This window comes from Gavia stellata, chromosome 9, assembly GCF_030936135.1.
Source record: "Gavia stellata isolate bGavSte3 chromosome 9, bGavSte3.hap2, whole genome shotgun sequence".
Classification (NCBI taxonomy): domain Eukaryota; kingdom Metazoa; phylum Chordata; class Aves; order Gaviiformes; family Gaviidae; genus Gavia; species Gavia stellata.
The window spans coordinates 156,616-176,658 of record NC_082602.1 but is presented as its reverse complement, the minus strand read 5'-3'; the positions used below and the strand labels follow the sequence as shown (position 1 = coordinate 176,658).

The 20,043-nt window shown below is 48.8% G+C and overlaps 1 protein-coding gene and 1 non-coding gene across 2 annotated transcripts; both read right to left on the bottom strand.

Annotated features, from left to right (window-relative positions):
• Nucleotides 1-61: 61 nt before the first annotated feature.
• Nucleotides 62-16,049, bottom strand: CWF19L1 (CWF19 like cell cycle control factor 1). The gene is made up of 14 exons (XM_059821299.1): nucleotides 16,027-16,049; nucleotides 15,839-15,923; nucleotides 15,221-15,299; nucleotides 12,845-12,946; nucleotides 11,844-12,058; nucleotides 9,770-9,888; nucleotides 8,976-9,060; nucleotides 7,976-8,116; nucleotides 5,566-5,677; nucleotides 3,815-3,894; nucleotides 2,602-2,811; nucleotides 1,334-1,453; nucleotides 333-430; nucleotides 62-206 (listed from the first exon to the last, which is right to left on the bottom strand). Exons 1-14 carry the CDS (start codon nucleotides 16,047-16,049, stop codon nucleotides 62-64), a joined length of 1,614 nt encoding a protein of 537 aa, XP_059677282.1.
• Nucleotides 1,627-1,768, bottom strand: LOC132317578 (small nucleolar RNA SNORA12). The gene has a single exon (XR_009484113.1). It is a non-coding gene; the product is annotated as a small nucleolar RNA SNORA12 (small nucleolar RNA).
• Nucleotides 16,050-20,043: the final 3,994 nt, after the last annotated feature.

The following is a 20,043-nucleotide window of genomic DNA, read 5'->3' as shown; positions in this document are numbered from 1 at the left end:
GTCACCGCGCGCGCCCGCCCGCCCGCCAATAGCCGCGCGTCCGCCGCCGTCAGCGCCGCCGTCAGGCCCGGAGGGCGAAGTCGAAGGGCTGGAAGTCGCGGCGGAAGGCGCGGGCCTGCGCCGCCTCCTCCGCCCGCTCCGCCGCGCACCGCCGCCAGTCGGCCCGCTGCGGCAGCGCCAGCAGCGCCTCGCTCGCCAGCACCTCCCTGCAAGCACAGCCGCCGTCAGCGCCGACGTCACGCGCCGGGCGTGACGTCACGCGCCGGGCGTGACGTCACGCGCCGGGCGGGGGTCGGGGGGGGGGGGGGGCGGAACCGGGGGAAGGCACCGACCTGCCGAAGTGCAGCGGGAAGCGGCCGCGGATGCGGTGGAAGAGCTTCTCCCCCGTGTCCAGCTCCACGTAGAAGTAGGGCGTCCCCGGCTGTGCCACCTGCGGGGGGGAGAGGCGGGGAGAGGGGGGGCCCCCGCTGCGGCCCCCCGCCAGCCCCCCGAGAGCAGGGCCGATGCGTCCAAACCGGAGAGGCACTTCTTTGGAGGGGAACCTCGGCCAAAGGAACCAACCGACCCAGAGACACCAGACCACAGCACGGGCCCGACGTCAAACCGTAATTCCCAAGGATGGATCGCTTCCTGCCGGGATCATCAGTCGAGGATGCGTACAGGACGCTACTATAACACTTCTTGTGGTTTAATTCTGCAGTTACCACTACAGGGTCGTTAAATGCGACAGCCAGGCAGTTCTGATCATTCTTAACCTGAGCTCAGTCATCCCGTACCAATCCGGCACATTGTGGGAGGAAGAAGAGCACGTGAAGAGATTACCTTCACGTCCCTCGGCTGAGAAATCAGCCTCCCAGCTTGCCAGCGCGGGTATCGATAGCTGCAATGGCTTAGAAAGAGACAAGTGTGCACACATGCTATTTCTGGCTCCTGCCGCAGATCAGGTCTCCCTGTGACCACTGAGCGCAAAGAAAAAAACCAAACCTATGTCACTACTGACTCATTTCGCTGCTCTAACAGGAAGATTCCTTTCAAATTCTTATCCAAGGGAACCTAATGTGCAGCAGCACTGGAAGAGGGTTGGTGTTCGGTATCGGGAGGAATGAATTCAGCAAGCCCTACACCCAGCTGGCGTCATTTTCAGATAAGCAACACATCTGTTGTTCAGGGGAACTTCACCCGGAGCAGAACAGATCTGGCACACCTCCAAATCAAGTCTACAATGGTCCGCCTCCAACAGCTCAACCCCACCACACAAAGTGACCTCAGAGGGAAGCAGCAGCCTAGACAGGACAGAGGGAAAGTACGTAACAGGTAAAAACTTGTCTCATACTTGCGTGATATCCGAGTGCTCTGGGATTTCTAATAATTCAATCTGTTGTTCCTGTGCCTGGGCAATAAAGGACTCTTTAATGTCTTCAGAAGTACAGTGGTCCAATGGGACAGGAATCACCTGGAGAGGGAGGACAAGTTTTCCGTAAAAAGAAGACAAGACAAGACAAAACAAACCACTTGCAGAAAGCAATCAATCCATCACTGGAGCTGGTATGCTCCTCAGTACCGCTCAGCATCATCAAACAAGACAGGTGAGCACCTATCTGTACAGGCTTAAACTTATGAGGTTTTTTCTGTAGGAGGTGAATAAAAAGCTGAAAACTAAAAGCTTGAAAAAGTTCTCAGCACAGCCTTCTCCCTTCTGATCTCTGTGGTAGCTTAAGGCCGCTCTGATACAGTTACAGATCTGCCAAATACAGAAACCACCACAATGAATCCCTAAATGATGGACACACAGGGACAAAAAAAAAAAAAAATCAAATCAAAGGGCTGGTACTAGTAGACAATGACCAGAGTTCTGCATAGATCTTTAGATTTTCAACCTACTTCAGTTACAAATGTGAGCGCCACAGTTCGTGTGCCAGTGTGAGCCTATCTGAAAACCTTGTGGGCTTTTTAATCAGTTCACAGAATCACTAAGGTTGGAAAAGACCTGTAAGATCATCAAGTCCAACCATCAACCCAACCCCACCATGCCCACTAAACCATGTCCCGCAGTGCCATGTCCACACGTTCCTTGAACACCTCCAGGGATGGTGACTCCACCACCTCCCTGGGCAGCCTCTTCCAATGCTTCACCACTCTCTCAGGAAAGACATTTCTCCTAACATCCAGCCTAAACCTCCCCTGGGGCAACTTGAGGCCGTTTCTTCTTGTCCCATCACTTGTCACCTGGCAGAAGAGACCAGCACCCACCTCTCTGCAACCCCCTTTCAGGTAGTTGTAGAGAGCAATGAGGTCTCCCCTCAGCCTCCTCTTCTCCAGACTGAACAACCCCAGTTCCCTCAGCCGCTCCTTCTAAGGCTTCCTCACCCACTCAACACAACCAACGCTGTGCTGCTGTAACAGGAAGAATTAAAGGACTGTGGCAGAACCAGCACAGGGGTTTTATTTTTGCTCTGGCTCTGCCTGTGGGTAGGACGACTTCTCTCCATACTCTGGGAAGGCACAGAATAAAGAAGGGAATTTGATGGTGAGCTTTCTCTTTCAATTAATTTCCAGACAAGTGCAAGTTTATATTCTCCCAGGGTGACACTAAAACCATACCTGTAACTGCAGATGCTGACTCCTATAGTTTCTTTCAAATAGGACATATCTTTTTCCCTTGCTTCTGAAAAATTCCTTTAGGGCAGACTTGTACTTGGTCACTTCTTCCACCACCTCTGAAGACAAGTCAACCACTGACTGATAGTGCCCAATAGGCAAAATCAAGACGTGATCAGGCAATAAGCCACCTTTGGCCAGGGCAAGGTAGCACTAGAGCGAAACAATACACACCAGTTACTCGCGGCAAGCAACGCTCACTTACCATGCTGTGGAAATTTACTCTCTGACTGCATTCTAAGTATCCCCCAGCTTAGCGATTCTGCCTCAGGAACAGGAAAGTCGTCTCTTCTATGTCACTTATGTTTGATGTGAATATAATATATAATAAACACTTATGATTGTTTATTAGCAATTTATTAATTACTAGAGGAATGAGAGAGAGGGACTGCTGAAGGACAAAAAAAAAATTAAAAAAAAAAATGTCTTTTGAATGCCAGAGAATGCCTTGTCTGCAGGGAAGCAGCTGAGTGAACTTCACCACTGTGGCTAGAATTTCTTACTATGACAAGAAAATCCACTTGAAAATTGTTAACAGCTTTTAAAATAAGCCCGTGGACAAACCTACCCCTGTAGCAGTTTGAAGTGGATTATGCTATACAGGAACAACAAATTTAAGCAAAGTGAATATACCAAAAGTGAATATACCAAATATACCAATTAATCTCCAAGACGTACTTCGAGATGTTGACTTTAAGGCTATCTTCTGTTTAATCTATGGCTATCTTCTGTTTAATATATATATAGCAAAACTGGAACCAATCATCCCAGGGAGATCCGGCATAACTCCAGACAGCGCATCCTGCTGCCAAAGCAAGTCCCAGTTTACACTGAGTTCACGCTGGAAAAGTTCTGCCAGATGGTAACATAAGCAAACCATAAGGGCCGGCACAGCAAAAAGTTTTCTGGCACCGTAATCCACCTCTGCTGCCGGAGCAAAACTGGGCCATGCTTCATTTTTTAAAAGACTTTACCTATATACGTATGTCTTTTGTAGGGGAGATGCGAAGAAACTGAAAACAAAACCAAGAGGCAGCTTCAAATAAAGTTTGTTTGGTTTTTTTAAGATTTAAAATTGGAGCTTGATATTTTTGTATTGCTGTGTCTTAGCACGATTCTGCCTTCACGTAGCAAAGAATGTGCCACGGGTACTTACGTGCGTGCCAATACTAACAACCAAGTGCTTCTCGACTTCTGGGCTGGCGAGGCAGAACCAACAGGGCCCCACAGGCTGTGCTTTATTGGGAGAGGAAAGAGAAACAAGTGCTTATTTGTCAGAAAAAGGAACAGAACAAGATCTGGAAGAGCTGCTATTTTCCAGCCACCCTTCCCAGGTGATAAAGTGCTGAAGATGTCAGAAGGACATAGCTCCTGGAAGCAGATCTGGTCAGAGAACTGGTGCCTCTGGGAAATTCCAGCAAGAGAGGAGGTGGCGGCAGTCCCACTCTTGCTGATTGCCATTCTCATCGAGTGCTCTAATTTAATGGAAGAGCACTAATTCCAGGAATATAGTCGTTACAGCTCACTACTAAGAAAGCACCGGCAAATTTAAACAAACAAATCAAAATGAGGTGCAATTACTGCATAGGTACAGACAAGGACAGATGTTGTCAAACACACTTGTCAGTTCTGGCCTATTTATCACACTCAAAACACCTGGATTCACACCCAAATTGCAACACCTGAGCTCACCTTTAATATAAGTTAATGGTATTGATAAGCTAGGCCTCTCCTTAGGGTCGAACACTATATTCATGTCCTCTGCAGGTCGCGTACAAGAACAGACAAGCAGCTTTTCAAATGCAATAAACATGCTGGGGGTCTCCCAAGAACCGCAGGAAACCGAACGTCCAATTCTGGGGTTCATTTTGGAGCAAAACAGTGTAACAAGGCTCTGTTCTCATGACATCAACCTCCAGAAGACTTTGGAAGTTACACGAATATGCACGATGGCACACTATATGTCCTACAGAAGTGATGGGGGAAAATAAGAAAACCCCCACACATTCTTTCATCAAAACTGGCTGCCACTACAACCAGCTGTGCCTCTTCAGGCACGTATAGAGCAACGACACTGCTCGTTTTAGCATAAAGTAATTTAGCCCGTAGAACGGTTATGTGCAAGGACTACACAAAGGGTTTAGAAATCTAATAAATAAAAACCGAACGACTTAGTCTCACGTAACAAAGGCAACCAGACTTATCTACCAGAGGCATTTTTGAAGAATGCCTTCTTACCCACTGGCGGTGGGAATAGCTTTCACAGAAACAAAGGGGAGGCCGACACCTACATTTGTATTTTAAGCCCAAATTTCTTTATAACTGAGACCAACATTTCTAAAGATACATGCTTGCAATAACACTGTCACCGAGCAGTCACGATCCGTAAAGATTTCATTTCAATTTCTTCAAGTCAGACAAACTCTAACGAGATTTACAGCACAGAAATACTGAGGTAACAGATGGGCTTCCTCCCTTCCCAGTTCATTAATACTTCCTGAACTCACAGCACAGAACAACCGAAGCGGTGTTTCAAGAACTCATCAGCACCGTGATCCAGTCTCTCGCAGTCTCTCTGAACAGAAGCATGCTGCTTTGTGAAACTGCCTGTTGTCGTGTTCAGAGGCCAGTCTGGTTCAGAGGCTAAACGGCATCAGCCCAACCCCAGCCACCACAGATCCAAGTAGCTTTTAAACTACACATCTGACTTTTCTTTCACCTATTAATTGTTAGGTTTGTAGGAAACAAGGAACCCTTCATTCCTCTGTATTCCCACAGCATCTAGTATAGTGACAGAGCACATTGGCAAGCTGACATATGCAGCTCAACAGCTTGAGAAGAATGAAGAGTGAGATAGTCCAACGCCTCAAGGGAAGAACTCGGGGAAAAAAGCATCCGCATACTTACGCGGTTTTTTGGCTTGCTTAGGTTGGGAGTTGCCTCTCTCTTTCCCATCTGAGGGACGTTTCTTTCCCTGATGCTTGTTCAAATCGAAGAAAAACTGACAAGCGGGTTCTTCCTGTTTAGAAAATGAAAACCGAAGCCCATTGTAACTGCATCACAGAGAGTCACGGTAGGTACAAGAATTTGCTTTTTCCTGAAGAGGCGTGTAACCACCTTTGACAAGCATCAACAGTGAAAGCATCAATACCCTGGAACAGAATGAACTGAGCTCTCCCAGTACGCAGCAGACTTTGCCTGCCTGCATACACCGCCTCAGCCAGGGAAAAAGTTCTGGGAGAGCTGTCCCAAACTGCTATGTTCTCCTATTTAGCCTTATGCTGAACATTCAGAATTGCTTGATTTTATGGATTATTCAAATCCCTTTTTCACTTGACAGCCAGTGCCAAAAGAACGTCTTTATTTCTTAGAGACAGTAACCTCTCAACAGACTCACACAGAGGCTGAAACCGTATGACTTAAGTTGTCATGTAAGGCAAAACACCACTAGAAGGTATTAATGCTGCAGAGGAAAGCACTGGGGAAAAGGATGGCAAAGAGCAGGCCTGCTCCTGCCAGCTTAGCTTGGTGCCCACACAGGAGCACAACTGCAGTCTAAAATCCAACCCATGCTGGAAGAACAGGCACGTACAGTGGAAGCATTTTTCCCAGTAAACTTCACAAGCTTTTGTGCCTGTCTACAATTGGATATTGAAGCTCAAAGGTACAAGAATTTTTGCTTCTATCAAGTTACTGACTGTTTGGTTAAAGCCTTGTTGCCAGGGGTTGAACACGACAGCAAATCTCAGCTGGGGGCGGGGAGGTTGTCACAGCTAAAGCGATTGGGAGGTGTCTGTCACCCTCATGCCCACCCACGCTGTCCGCTGGACGGAGCCAGCCCTTCACTGTGTGCATGCTCCAAGGGAGAGAGGCTGGAGAGCAGCGCTTGCACTTCCTACCTGACACACTGTTCCAGCAAAGCCCAAGTCAAGCCTAACTTCAGGCTGAGTATGTTTCCCTCCCGCCAATGATTTCCCAATTTGGTTTCTCTACGTTACGTTAAGATACACAGGCATAGGTATTCACATGTCCGCATTAGCAGAGTACCCGCAATGCTCAGAGGGCAAAACATGCTCTGCACAGAGAAATAATCTGAGTCTCTACACCGACTAACACAATCCATTTGTCTGATCATCAAATTATGAAGTTGGGGATTTCAAAGCTTCTGACACCAACAGCTCAGTGTTCAGGCCCCAGGAAAGAATCCCTCTGCTCTCAGGTGGCAAGCAATCGATATTTAAAGGAGCACCAAGGTGGTTGCTTAGGACACTTGAGAAAAAAAAACAAACAGTACCCAACACTCAGCTCACCAGCATTGAGGGATACTGTGGAAACACAACATCAAATAAAGTAGCACCCAAATAGCCAGCAGGCTAAGGGAGAGAGGCAGGGGCCAACTGCAAAGGACTGATTTGTAGTCTACAAGCTCAGAAAGAACAAGACCTTGCATGCTGAGGTCCCGTAGGGAACAGTCCTGACAAAATCTAACTACAGCATCAGCATGCAGACCTGCGGGAAGAACCATAAAATGGTTTGGGTTGGAAGGGACCTTTAAAGGTCATCTAGTCCAACCCCCCTGCAATGAGCAGGGACATCTTCAACGAGATCAGGTTGTTCAGAGCCCCGTCCAACCTGACCTTGAATATTTCCAGGGATGGGGCACCTACCCACCTCTCTGGGCAACTTGTGCCAGTGCCTCACCACCCTCATTGTAAAATATTTCTTCCTTATATCTAGTCTAAATCTACCCTCTTTCAGTTTAAAGACATTACTCCTTGTCCTATTGCAACAGGCCCTACTAAAAACTCTGTCCCCATCTTTCTTATAAGCCCCCTTTAAGTATTGAAAGACCGCAAGAAGGTCTCCCCGGAGCCTTTTCTTGTCCAGGCTGAACAACCCCAACTCTCTCAGCCTTTCCTCATAGGAGAGGTGTTCCTCCCTCTGATCATTTTTGTGGCCCTCCTCTGGACCTGCTCCAACAGGTCCATGTTCTTCCTGTGCCGAGGACCCCGAGCTGGACGCAGTACTGCAGGTGGGGTCTCACCAGAGTGGAGTAGAGGGGCAGAATCACCTCCCTTGACCTGCTGGTCACACTTCTTTTGATGCGGCCCAGGATACACTTGGCTTAAGAAGGGGCAAACTGTAACAAACTCCCATGCATTGCATCTGTACAATTTGGTTGATGCAAATAGTTTACACAGAACCCTGTAGTGTCTTGGACAGAAATATTCCAAGGTTAGAGCCAAACACCGTTCTAAGCTCCCTGAACACTGAAAGTGAAACCAGAGTGCACACATGAAGGAGAAGGCAGCAGTACCTCTGCAGACAGGGGTGCTTTCGTCTTCTGTGCCTCCTTCCGTGATTTTCGGTATGGATTTTCGGTGACGTCCTGTGGCTGTTTCACCAGCTCTACAGGGTCCATCAAGCTCATCGGAACAATGCTGAAGGCGTAGAGATACTGGAACAAAACCAGAAGACTCAAATGCAAGAAGCTTTTGCCATGACTGCAACTCTGAAGAGGTCAGCTGTGAACTAAGCCACCTTGAAATGGTTAACACACCACTCAACACTGCAAGAACTCAGCAAATCAGTGTTTAAGCTAAGGCAGGACATGAAAAACACACTCCCTGTGCCGGTCTCCCACCCAGTGCAACCAAGAGTTTATGGAGTGCTTCCAAGAGGCTCACTCCTTGCACTTTAAGGAAAGACCTTTTTGAGAAGCTGCAGCGTATCCTACTTAAAAAAGAAACAACCTTGATCCTTGCCTGTTTCCACGCCTTCTATCTGTCCAGAACTCCTGGACCTTTTTTTGTTACCAGGCCTGGTTCCTGTGCCTTCTTAACCACTAGCAACCTGTCCTTCTATACCAATATTCTCCCCTTAAGAAAGTTAACAGAAGAGAAACAGGTTAAAAAACAAAACAAACCAGCCCCTTCCCATCCCAGCAGTTAGTTATTTCAGTGATTTGTAAGGGCACCTTTGGAATTTCGCTTAAGGGCATGCAAACACAAAATACGTAAAGCAGCTGGGGAAGAGGAAGGAATGGCAGCTTTCTAACCACCTTCCTCTACAGCCGTTTTCACAGCTACATACCATTTCAGCAGGTAGAGAAGAACAACAGTGCCTCAGAACACATCTTGCAGCCCTTGCCCTTCTGACATAATGGGCAAATGGTATCTGTTACTCAAGTAAGCCAGATCCCTCCACTTCAATCAAGCTTTTAAGTGATTGACGCTGTGCTCTAGCTAGCCAAAGCTGGGCTTACTAGCCTATTACAGGTACTTGAGAAAAGAAGAACGATTCAAGAGTGTTAGTACCTTTTTCTTGCTTGTATTGCCAACATCAGCAAGTGCAATAAACCTGCTCACATGCTGTGGGGTCTCCTGTAGCACTGTGTGATTTCTGTAAGGAAGCAAAATGTGATTGTACTGGCGTATACAATATAGAAAAGGACAGTGGGAAAAACCATGTGTTCTCCAGGAAGCTACTCAGCCAGCATGTCAGCCACATACAGTCTCTGGCCAAGAACAAGGAGGCCTGAGGACAGACTGACTCATGAGATCTAACCGCAAACAGCTGCACAGACCAAAATGACATCTCATTGCAGTCCAAATACAGAGATGAGACAATTCACTAGTCTGAAAACAGCTACGCCTTTAAAGTGTTTCCTGTGGAAAGGATAATAATCTTAGCCAACATTAACATGACAGCCTTAGTTTTATTTGTAGGTTGCTCTGACACCTACATTATGTCACTAGTGACATCTTCTATACAAAGTTGTCACTGAAGACACCGTTCTCTTCACCACACAAGAGCTTTTCCACAATACATTTTCAGAGACACACCCCTGAATTAGGCTGAACACTATTTAAATGCAAATAAGGGCAACTAACTTGGCATCAGATTCACAGCAATGTACTCAGACAAGTGTTGTCAGAAATGGCAGTTTTCGCGGCAGCAGGAATTATGGTAATAAGATGCATCTGAGAAACAATCTTGACCATGTGTTAGGGCTGGATGAGTTCATAAAATTATTTTAAAGTTGTCCTCCTGGGTTCTTTAAAAATTGAACTCTTAGAAAACGAAAGAGATTTCATACGGTCTTACAAACCTGTAAGGAAGTCTTTCATAATAGGCCTTCTCCAGGGCAGCAAAGTGGTACCTTGGTTTGAGACTTGCAGCTAGATCAGCTACTAACTTGGAGCCACATTTCTTGGTATCTATTTCTCCCTACAAAACACAAAGTTTTATTTAAAATTGCAGTGAAAAGAAACAGTTTTATACAGAACTGCAAGCTGGAAATGTAGAGACTGGCTATAGTGGTCGCCGTTCCCTGGAAGTGGAAAAAAAAGTCAGAAGGGCTTGATCTCTTATCGCCAACCAGAGCCTCCTCATTTATTCCATTCCACATACTCAGAGTTTGCATCCACTCATTTTGTTAATCCAAGTTTGTCGTATTTTTCTTCTCTTGGTCTTGTGAAGCCCGGGCAGCACACAGTGAGTTTGGCAAACACCAACAGATGTCAAAATCATTAAGACAAGTTTTGACGACTTGCCCAGAGCGCCAAAGCCTTAGTACATGAGTCAAGTGAATAGGAAAGCTCTGAGGTTTCCTTAGGAAGCATAATTCTATCCCACTCCCACCCCTGAGAAGTCAGAGCAAACCAAAACACAACCAAAGAGCAGACTTCCAACCGTTTCCTTGGGTGAAGGCTCTTGTGCTGCCTTTTCCCCCATTAGCCTTAGACTGAGAAGTGAAGCAGGGAAGGAAAAGGGCAGGGGAAGAGAGATATTCAGAAACAGCGTACGTCTGTTACCTATAACTTGTTATCTTTGGCAAAAGCACAGGGAATGAGACTCCAACCTCCAGGCATCTGTCACAGCCCTTCATTGTGGCAGCTGGGCAGGCACTACGCCACCCCCAAGAAAGCAGTTTTCCTCTCTGCGCTCCCTCCTGCTGCCCTCGCAGCAGGCATGGCAAAGGGGAGCCCAGCAGCGTCTGCACTGAGGGCTGGCTGCTTCCAGCCCCACTGAAAACAGCCAGAGCTATGAAGCATCTCAGGAAAAGGAAACCCACAGACTTCTCCATGGAGTCAATTCTCATCCATGCAATTTAGCTCCTCACACTGCTTTTGCTGAAAGAGAAACTTCAGGCGACAAAGAGCAAGAGACCTAATTGTTCATTCCTCAAACTTCCTGCTTTATTTGAGTGACAGGATTTCAGGGTCTCAGTGCACAAGGGCATCTCCAAGACTTACTACTGAAATCCTTGGGTGATAAAGTACACACTCAAACAAGGTGCATATTTGAATGTAATCACTATTAATATACTCCTCTGTTAATCCAAGTGAGTACATTCTCAGAAAATTCATGCTGAGGGAAGCCAACTACTACAGAGAACCCCCATGGGAATTTCAAGACACGAGTTTTCTTTTTAAGCCAGAACATCCCTACAACTTGTTTCTCTCCAACTCTCTAGGCTACAGGGATTGGTTTTTTTGAGGGGAAGATGAGGGAGGGTTCATTACGCTTTTAGACTGAGGATCATATCTCATTTTGGATGTTGGAAGACACTGAGAGGAAGCAAAAAGTATACTTTTCCCATGGTATGTGGCCTTGCTTTCAAGGAAGGTTTCAGAACACCTGAACTTACAAGTGGAAAGTCACTTCTAGTGAGGAACATTAACAACAGAAAACTGGACAAACGAAACAACATCCTCAAAAATCCAGACAGAGGAAGAACAAGACCATTTAGTACAGCTGACATACTTAAGGAAATAAACACCAAAACGCTCTAAAAAGTTTTCAAGGGGGAAGAAAGAACGACTTAATGTCAAGTGGTATTGAAGATGCTTAGAGCACAGCATTCCACATCAGAGACTAGCAGCATCGTTCCACAGCAACTGCAGCCAACTGAATTCTGAGCAACTGTTGTGATCAGATGAAAGCTATCGACTCTGATTTTTCAGGCAGGGACAGATAAAACACCTTGAAGTTTCACAAACCCCCCTTCCCACTGGTCCTTCTTCTCTGAAGAACCAAACCGTCCGCTGTCCGTTTTGTACTCTCAGCTTTCTCAAGCACGTGGAAATGGCCCAATAGCCCAAATTGCCACAGCAAGCAGAAAGGCAATCCTTTGTTAAATCCATCCGGAAACCCATTCCACCAGAAAACAGAACACTTACCGCACTGTTGGCAAAAGTCCCCACATCTCTGGGCCAGGGGGAGGTCAGCAATATATCCACACCTTTGAAGTTTGGGGTTGATAACAAAGATGTTTTTAATTCTGCTACATCCTTTGCGCTAAAACTGTAGGCAGGAGCTGGCTCATCCTGGGACTCGGTACCACTCAGGTATGCGATCTGCAGTCCAGAAGTACCACTGTAAAGACCTCGACGGCCTGCATTAATACACAGGCATGCACTTGAGATGTAGGCATGGCAAGTAATCCCTTCGTCGCGTCATAGACAGAGGACCAAATTCAGCAGTCCTACCTGACTTCTGCTGAAACTGTCCTTACAGACAGCTCATTTTCTGTGCCCATAAACTGCAGTAAAGACACGTTTTAGCGCAACGGCTTGAACCCTGCCTACGGCGAAGAAGCTGTTCAGACAACCCCCAGTCTTCTCTCCTCACTGCTGTCTTGCTTCCCAAAAATCAATCCATATCAAAAGCTTGGTATGAAGTTTGAGTAAAAAAAGACAATTGCAAGTGCCTTTACTTGTTACGGTTTTTGTCAGGTGGCATTCTAGAAAGAAACTAGTTTTTCCTTTTAGCTTTGCTACAGCTTTGTTACCCTTTAAAGATGACACTTCTTACCTCTGCTACTCCAGGACAGCCTCAGAGCATAGCAAAATCATACTTCAAGTAGGAAACCTTCCTCATACAAAGGCGGGCATGCTATGGGAGTAAGATATTCTCAAAGAACAGGCTCTTTCAACCACTCTTCCTTTTGGTTAGCGAGTTAAGTGTTAGAAAACAACAAAAAAAGCAGGGTTCTCTTTCACATTTTACATAGCAGGTTGTATCAGCCTTTCAACATAGTGTTCAACTCCAGTCTGAACTCCAGAATAAGAAATGCCACGTTAAAATTTCCAGAAAAAGGAAGTGGGAAGATTAGAAAACGATTATGAAAGCACCACCAGGCAAATGCACATCCCTGATCACAAAGGACCTGCAGTCTTACCTAAATAAGTGATGTTCTCAGCTAATTCGCAGCCACTGACATCAGGAAAATAACTCACGGTCTCTTGGTCATTAGCGCCAAGCACGTAGGTTGGAATTGGAGCTGAGGAAGAAAACCACATGCACTCAGTCTGCTTTAATTCAAGTATATTAGCACAAGTTCAGTCCACATTTACTAAGAATTGCAGCAGGTCCCACCCATTCCTACAGACCCCAGCACCACTCCTTTGCAGTGTGCCAAGAAGCAATAAGCACAGAACAAGGAACCTTCCTTCAAAATAAGTCCCCAAGCCTGCTGTTTCCACAGATGCGTATAGCACCAGCAGAGAATAACCTCCGCTTTAACTACAACTTGCTCCACTACCTATATAAGAAGATCAGCTCCAATATGATCCATAGCCCTAAAAACATGGGTCTTCCTTAGGGCAATGCTAAGTAAATACCAGAGCACAGGGACACCTGGTGATTCAGTTTAAGCTGATCTAAATTTGTATGGAAAAACTGCAAATCATTGATGTTTTAGGGGAAAACATCAAATTTGTCAGCTCTTTAATTCACTTGGCAGAAGAACTTGCTGCATGACTTCACCTAGAACTGCTGGATATAATAAACAAAAAGCAATGGGAAGTACCAGTTTTAATTTCTCTATGGCTAGGTGATCAATAAAAATTGATTTCTCCAAGCAGCACAAGTCAAATCTTTTCAAGCTATTAGAAGTTAGAAAAAGCAACAACAGATGTCGGAGACACCTCCTGTAGATTTCCTGGCAGACCAGTACACCAGTAAGCTGGTCAACAGTTCACCTGGTCAGCAGGTCCTAATTTTTTCACTGAAAAAAAACAGCAATAGCTTCCTATTTAAGAAGGGAGAACAGCAGCAATACAGCAGCTCTGCTACAGCTGTTGTTAGACTGTTGCTTGAAGTTCCAGCTCCCACAGTCAGAAGACACAAGAGATTGCTTTCAGTTGCAGAGCAGATTTTGAAAACCTTATGAATGGCTTAAAACCAAAATGAAGTGACACAAATTTTGTTTGTATCTATGGGTGTACAGGGGAGGTTATAAGCTACAGATTTTTTCAACAGTTCAAAGGGTAAAGACAATTCAAGTGAGGATGAGCAAAAATGCATCAGTCCAGGGAAGACTTTGCTGTTAACACCCACTCTTCTCCCTGCGCGTACAGGAGAGCTTCCTCAGGGAGCGAAGTTTAGACCAGTAACAATTCTCCTTATATTCTCATAGCAACAGGAACAGAAGGCAGGATGCCTTTCCATGGTAAGTCCTCAGCCACAAGCAGCAAATGGGACAGCCTTTGCCCAGATGGCTCACGCAGACACACAAACAAGTGGGGGATAACTGGGGAGTGACGCAGCAGCAGAGAGGAACCGGAAAGCAAGAGTCCCAGCTCCTTTCTGGCTTGCATCGCACCAGGGGCAAGAGCCAGAGTAGCACTGAAGAGGAAAGAGGAACGCTACGCTCGTGAGGTAGCACCTCCCTTACAAGACGGGTGTGGAAAGAGGCAGAGAAGTCCACACAGGACTTTTTGTATCTGTGGCTGGGAAAACCTCTTCAGCACAAAGGCTGTGGGGACCAAGGAGGAATGGGCAAACCCTGCTCCTTTGGAAAGCCTTTTGATTGCCACGGCTGAAACCACAGAGATGCTCAGCCCGCCATCACCTCTGCTTTCCCCTTTCTCCTCGGGCCTGAATGCAGGGGAAGGGGAAGAACAGCACTGCTACACACTGCGGAGAGGTCTGTGGTGGAACTGTGAAGGTGGGGGTAAACAGGGAATGACCTGGAATTTCTGTGAGGGAAGCACCAGGAGTGGCAGAAGAAGGGCTACACACTGGCAGGCATGCTGGGATCCCACAGCCTGCTGACCGAAGCGCCGTAAACATCTACCTACAGCTTCTCAGGCTACCCAGGTTGAGAAAACAAGGACCGCCCCACGCGGCAGCCTGCAGGCTGAAACTGTAAGGAGGTGACGGTAAGAACAGAAGTGGAGCCATAAGACATCCAGGCAAGGAGAGAGAAGACCCTGACACCAATTAGCAGCATCTTGCGTCTCTCCTGTGACTGCAAACTGCGCTGGCCAGATGACCTAGGCATAGTCCTTGGTGCCCAAATTGTGGCCAGGCCGCTTGGACACATGCATCTTCCTGCTCCTGAGTCTGAGAGCATGCCAGAAACGAGTTTTGTTTTAAAAAAAACCCCACATTTTTCTCTGCTGCATGGAGTTTTTCTACTTGAGCTTAACTGCTTTAACGATACACCGTTCAACCGCAACTTCTGAATTCAAAAGCACACTGCGATGAGACAGTGAACTGGGTCATGAAACAGTGCAATCGCCAGCATCCAGAGTGACAATACCTTCCTTACCTTTCTTGGCCCCTGTGTGATACTCTGCCCATTCTGTCTCTGAAGTAGAGCCAAAAAAATTCCCAACGCATAAAAGCATCTAAAAACATCAGATAAAATGAGAGTTGCCATTTGACCAAAGACACAACTTTGTCACCGACATGCCGTACTGTCACAACGCTATGACACGCATCGCTCCAACAGCGCTTCGTTTGGCATGGCGAAGAGGTTCCTCTACGTTGATCGGCGTCTAGTATTAAGCACGTAACAGCAACGTTAGCGGGTTTAGATGTGCCAAAGAGGCAGCTGCTCTCCCACACTCTCTGCCCGCAGGTTACGGCTCCTCCCAACGCTTTGGTGCTGGATAAGGAGGGCTGAGGGGGTGCAAAGCCCCCTCCACCGGTCCCTTCATACACGGAGCGGAAAGAGGAGGGCCACGGCCCCACAGCACCCCCAGCACATCCCCTCCACGCGAAACCCACCCAGGAACTTCTCCCGCGTCACCCTGGGCAGGCTCCTGAGCCACCCCAACCCCCCTATTCACCCGCAGGACCGGTACGGGAACCCCACGCGGAAGAGCCCCAGACGCCCGGTCCCGGTCCCGGTCCCGGTCCCCCCTTCAGCCCCCCGGAACCTTACATCGAAGCGGCCGCTCTTGCCCTGGATGGCCCGGACCCGCCCGAAAAGCGCTTCCAGCCGCCCCTCCACGTCGCCACACGCCAACCTGCGGGACACGGAGCGTCAGCGGCCGGTACGGCCCCGCCGCGCCTCAGCGGCCTCCTCCCCCGCGGCCGCCTGTCAGTCCCGTCCCGTCCCACCGCACTCACACGCGCAGCGGCGCAGCCGCCATCGTCGAGGTGCTCGGCCCGGAGAAGCGCCGCCGCCGCCGCACCTCCAACCCCTCACCGCTTCCGGGTGCGCCGTCCAAACCGCTCCGCCGCCGCTTCCGGGTGCGCCGCTCAAAGCGCTCCGCCGCCGCTTCCGGGTGCGCCGCTCAAACCGCTCCGCCGCCGCTTCCGGGTGCGCCGCTCAAAGCGCTCCGCCGCCGCTTCCGGGTGCGCCGCTCAAACCGCTCCGCCGCCGCTTCCGGGTGCGCCGCTCAAACCGCTCCGCCGCCGCTTCGGCGGAGAACGGCGGTGCCCGGGCGGGAGCGAGTGGGCCCGTGAGGGAGGGCCTGCGCGGGAGGTGCCCGGTGTCCGTGTGGGGCCCCTCTCCGTTGCCTTGGGAAGGTGCCAGCGACGGGAGAGGTTCCTGAGGGCTGGAGAAAAGCAAACATCGCCCCTCTCTTCCAGAAGGGCCAGAAGGAGGATTTGGGGAAGTGCCGACCGGGCCTCGCTGCCATCCCTGGGAAGGGGATGGAGCGCCCAACCCTGGAAACCATTTCCAGGCCGGTGAAGGCCAACAGGGCGACCAGAAGGAATCAGCGTGGATGTACCAAGGGGAAACGGCGCTTCGCCAGCCTACGGTGAGGTGACCGTTTGCGCCCTCAGCCATTTGGCAGGTGGTACAAAACTGGGAGGAGTGGCTTGGTACCTGTATCAATTCCGGCAGCCGGACAATTAGAGCTATTGCTCAATAGATGTAACCAAAACAAAGAGAGAAATCTTTTGTAACTTAGAAATAGTTGGAATAGTTGTAAGATAGGGAGCTCCGGCGTGATCTCGCTTTAGACAGCTCAGCCTTGGAGGAACACACGCACGGAACCATGAAGATCATAGAATCATAGAATCATTTAGGTTAGAAAAGACCTTTAAGATCATTGAGTCCAACCGTAAACCTAACGCTGCCAAGTCCACCACTAAACCATGACACTAAGCACCACATCTACATGTCTTAAATATCTCCAGGGATGGTGACTCCATCACTTCCCTGGGTAAGCATACAGCATATTGCAGGGAAAGACAAGAATCTGACAAAAACATCTCCTCCCTCCACAAAATGAGTGTGTCATTAGTTCTAATAAGAGTGTGAAAAGAGGGAAAAAACCCAAACATGTGAGAACTCTCGAACGCCACAGCTACTTCAGACCCGATTCTCTGAGATGCCAAGTACTTGGCAAAGACAACAGTCAGGTAAGCAAGATGTTATTCTGCATTCTTAGCAGAACATTCAGAGTTTTATATTCTTAGGTTATAAGATAAGAAAGTTGCAAGATGAGTACAAAACCAGCCTTGAAGGACATGATATACGAGATCCCAGGACTGACCTTGCACAGAAATAAAGGTCAATTAGCGAACACAGTGAACAAGAGTACGAGCCTTCACCTGAAGACCCCCGACGACCAGCCGGAGACACTAACAAGCATGTGCAAAGGACATTAGCATATGTTAATAAGTTCTCGGAAATAAGATGAATATGTATAACAATTCCGGGAAATCAAGTACATATAGGCCGATATAAGCTACAAACTAACATTGTTTAGGTATGCACGCTAGGTGGAATTATCCCCCGTGCATCCGGCGCCGCAATAAAGAATGCCTGCTTTCTAACACACAAACAAGTGCTAGAGAGTTCTTTTATGACCGACTTTTCCAGTAACAGCTGAGACTCCAGAGGGTCTTGCTGCCATCCAGAGGGACGGTGACAGACTGGAGAAATGGGCCGAGAGGAACCTCCTGAAGTTCAACCAAGGGAAGCACAAAGTCCTTCCCCTGGGGAAGAATTACCCCCTGCACTAGGACATGCTGGGGGCTGACCGGTTGGAAAGGAGCTCTGCAGAGAAGGACCTGGGGGTCTTGACTGACAGCAAATTGGACATGATATAAGATGATATGAGAAAGAAGAGATTTCATCTTGACAGAGACTTTTTTTTACAGTGAGAACAATCATTCACTGGAACAACCTCCCCAGGGATGTGGTGGAGTCCCCATCGCTGGAGGGTTTCAAGATGCAACCAAACAGGGTGTGAGATAGCCTCATCCAGGCTCCCTTTCCCACAAGAGATTGGACTAGATGATCTTTGGAGGTCCCTTCCAACCTGGGCTCCTCTATGATCTTCGAGTTTATGAGCCAGTGGAATGGGTTGACTCCTGGTAACAGCCGAGCACCCACACAGCCGCTCGCTCACTCACCTGTTCCCCAGGACAGGTGGAAAATAAGAGTTGGTGAGATTTGGTGAGATGGCTCATGGATCAAGATAAAGACAGTTTAATGGGTGAATGAAGAGGTGTATGCACAAGCAATGCAAAATAAGAAATTTATTCCTTGCTTCCCATCGGCAGGCCGATGTTAAGCCACTTTCTGGGAAGCAGGGCCTCAGGACACACAGTGTTTCCTTGGGAAGAGCAACACCATCACCACAAATGTCCCCTCATCCTCCTCCTTTTCTTCAGCTGGTGCTGGGGCAGGCTGGCTCTGACTGGACACTGTAACGGGGGGCAGGAAGGTCCACAGATCCACCTGTGGTCCCTGGCCTGGAGAGGCCCCAGCCATGCAACCCTTCCCTCCCAGGGTACACAATGGCTCTGCCACCACGACTGCCCCTTGCCAGACCCTGCTGGCCGTGGCACCTGGCCCTGGACCTCTGACCGGTGCCTGGGCCAGCGCAGCCATCGCACTCCCACCGCTCTCCAGCGTCACCCAGAGAGAGGCACCGGCGGTGGGTCCTGCGGGTGGTAGACAAGGAGCAAGCAGCTGCTGCTGCGGCCACTAAGGATGAAGCGGTGTGAGCGGGGCGGTGCCCGAAGGAGCTCCCTAGCCTGGCCCTCACTTGTCACACCCCACCTCTGCTCTCTCTGGACTAGTTAGCCAGTGAGTTGGTTACGGATGATTTCAGCTCTCCCTGTGACGCAGCAGCCCGTGCCCACCTGGATACACAGTCTCAACGCATGCAGAGGCACACACAGGCATGCCCACAGACACAAGCAGAGAGACGGACACACGCTCAGACACAGGCACACGCACAGACGCACATGCACAGACACACACAGAGACAGACACACACAGAGACAGACACACACACGCAAAGTCATAGACACACAAACACACAAAACATACACACACAGACACTCACACACCGATGCACACGCTGACACGCACCCCGACATGCACACGGAGACATGCACACTCACACAGACACACAGACAGACTGACACAGACACCTGTGCACCCACACATGTACACACAGATGTGCAGGACTTGTACACAGGACACTGGCATGGGCGGTGACACAGCTTGCCATAGCCCAGGCACTGCCGTCACCATCACAGACAAGCACTGACAGCCACGTCCTCTCCTCCTCTGGCGCTGGCACAGCCAGGAGGTCACTCCTTCAGGTGCACACACACACACAACACTCACATGTGAGCCTCACGCGAGGCTCACAAGCACACACACGTTTGGGGATCCCCTGGGCACCGGCACTGTGTTTGAGGGGTGTGGGTGTGTATGTGTGTCAGAGGTGCATGGGTCTGTGTGTGTGTGTAAGGGGTATGTGGGTCTTACTGTAAGAGTGGGGGGCAGGTGGGTGCATGGGAGTGTCGGTGTATGTGTGTGCAGGCTGAATGGGTGCATGAGGGGAGCGTGGGTTTCTGCATGGGAATGCAGAGTTTATGCGACTTTGTGTATCTGCATGTCTCTGTGTGTGAGGGGCACATGGGGCTGTGCGTGTGGAGTGCACGGATCTGTGTTTGTGCCTCTGTGTGTGTGTGCATGTGCAAAGGGTGTGTGTCTGTTTTCCAAGAGCAAACAATGAGGGCCGTTTTGATCAGTGTGCCAGCAAGTGTGTGGCACGTGCGCACCTGCAGCGGGGGCTGCCCTCGCTCATTCCCCTGAGAGCAGAAGACAATGCGTCCCTGCACTCAACATCACACCCTTTGCTAGCTGCTGCCACTGGAATGAGTCCT

Excerpts from the sequence above, each read along its gene's own strand:
- CWF19L1 (XM_059821299.1), bottom strand. The coding sequence starts at position 16,049 with ATGGCGGCTGCGCCGCTGCGCGT. Across the intron at positions 15,924-16,026 it reads GCGGCTGCGCCGCTGCGCGT|GTTGGCGTGTGGCGACGTGG; the intron begins GTGAGTGCGGTG and ends CGTGTCCCGCAG. Across the intron at positions 1,454-2,601 it reads GTCAGCATCTGCAGTTACAG|GTGATTCCTGTCCCATTGGA; the intron begins GTATGGTTTTAG and ends CTCCCTCTCCAG.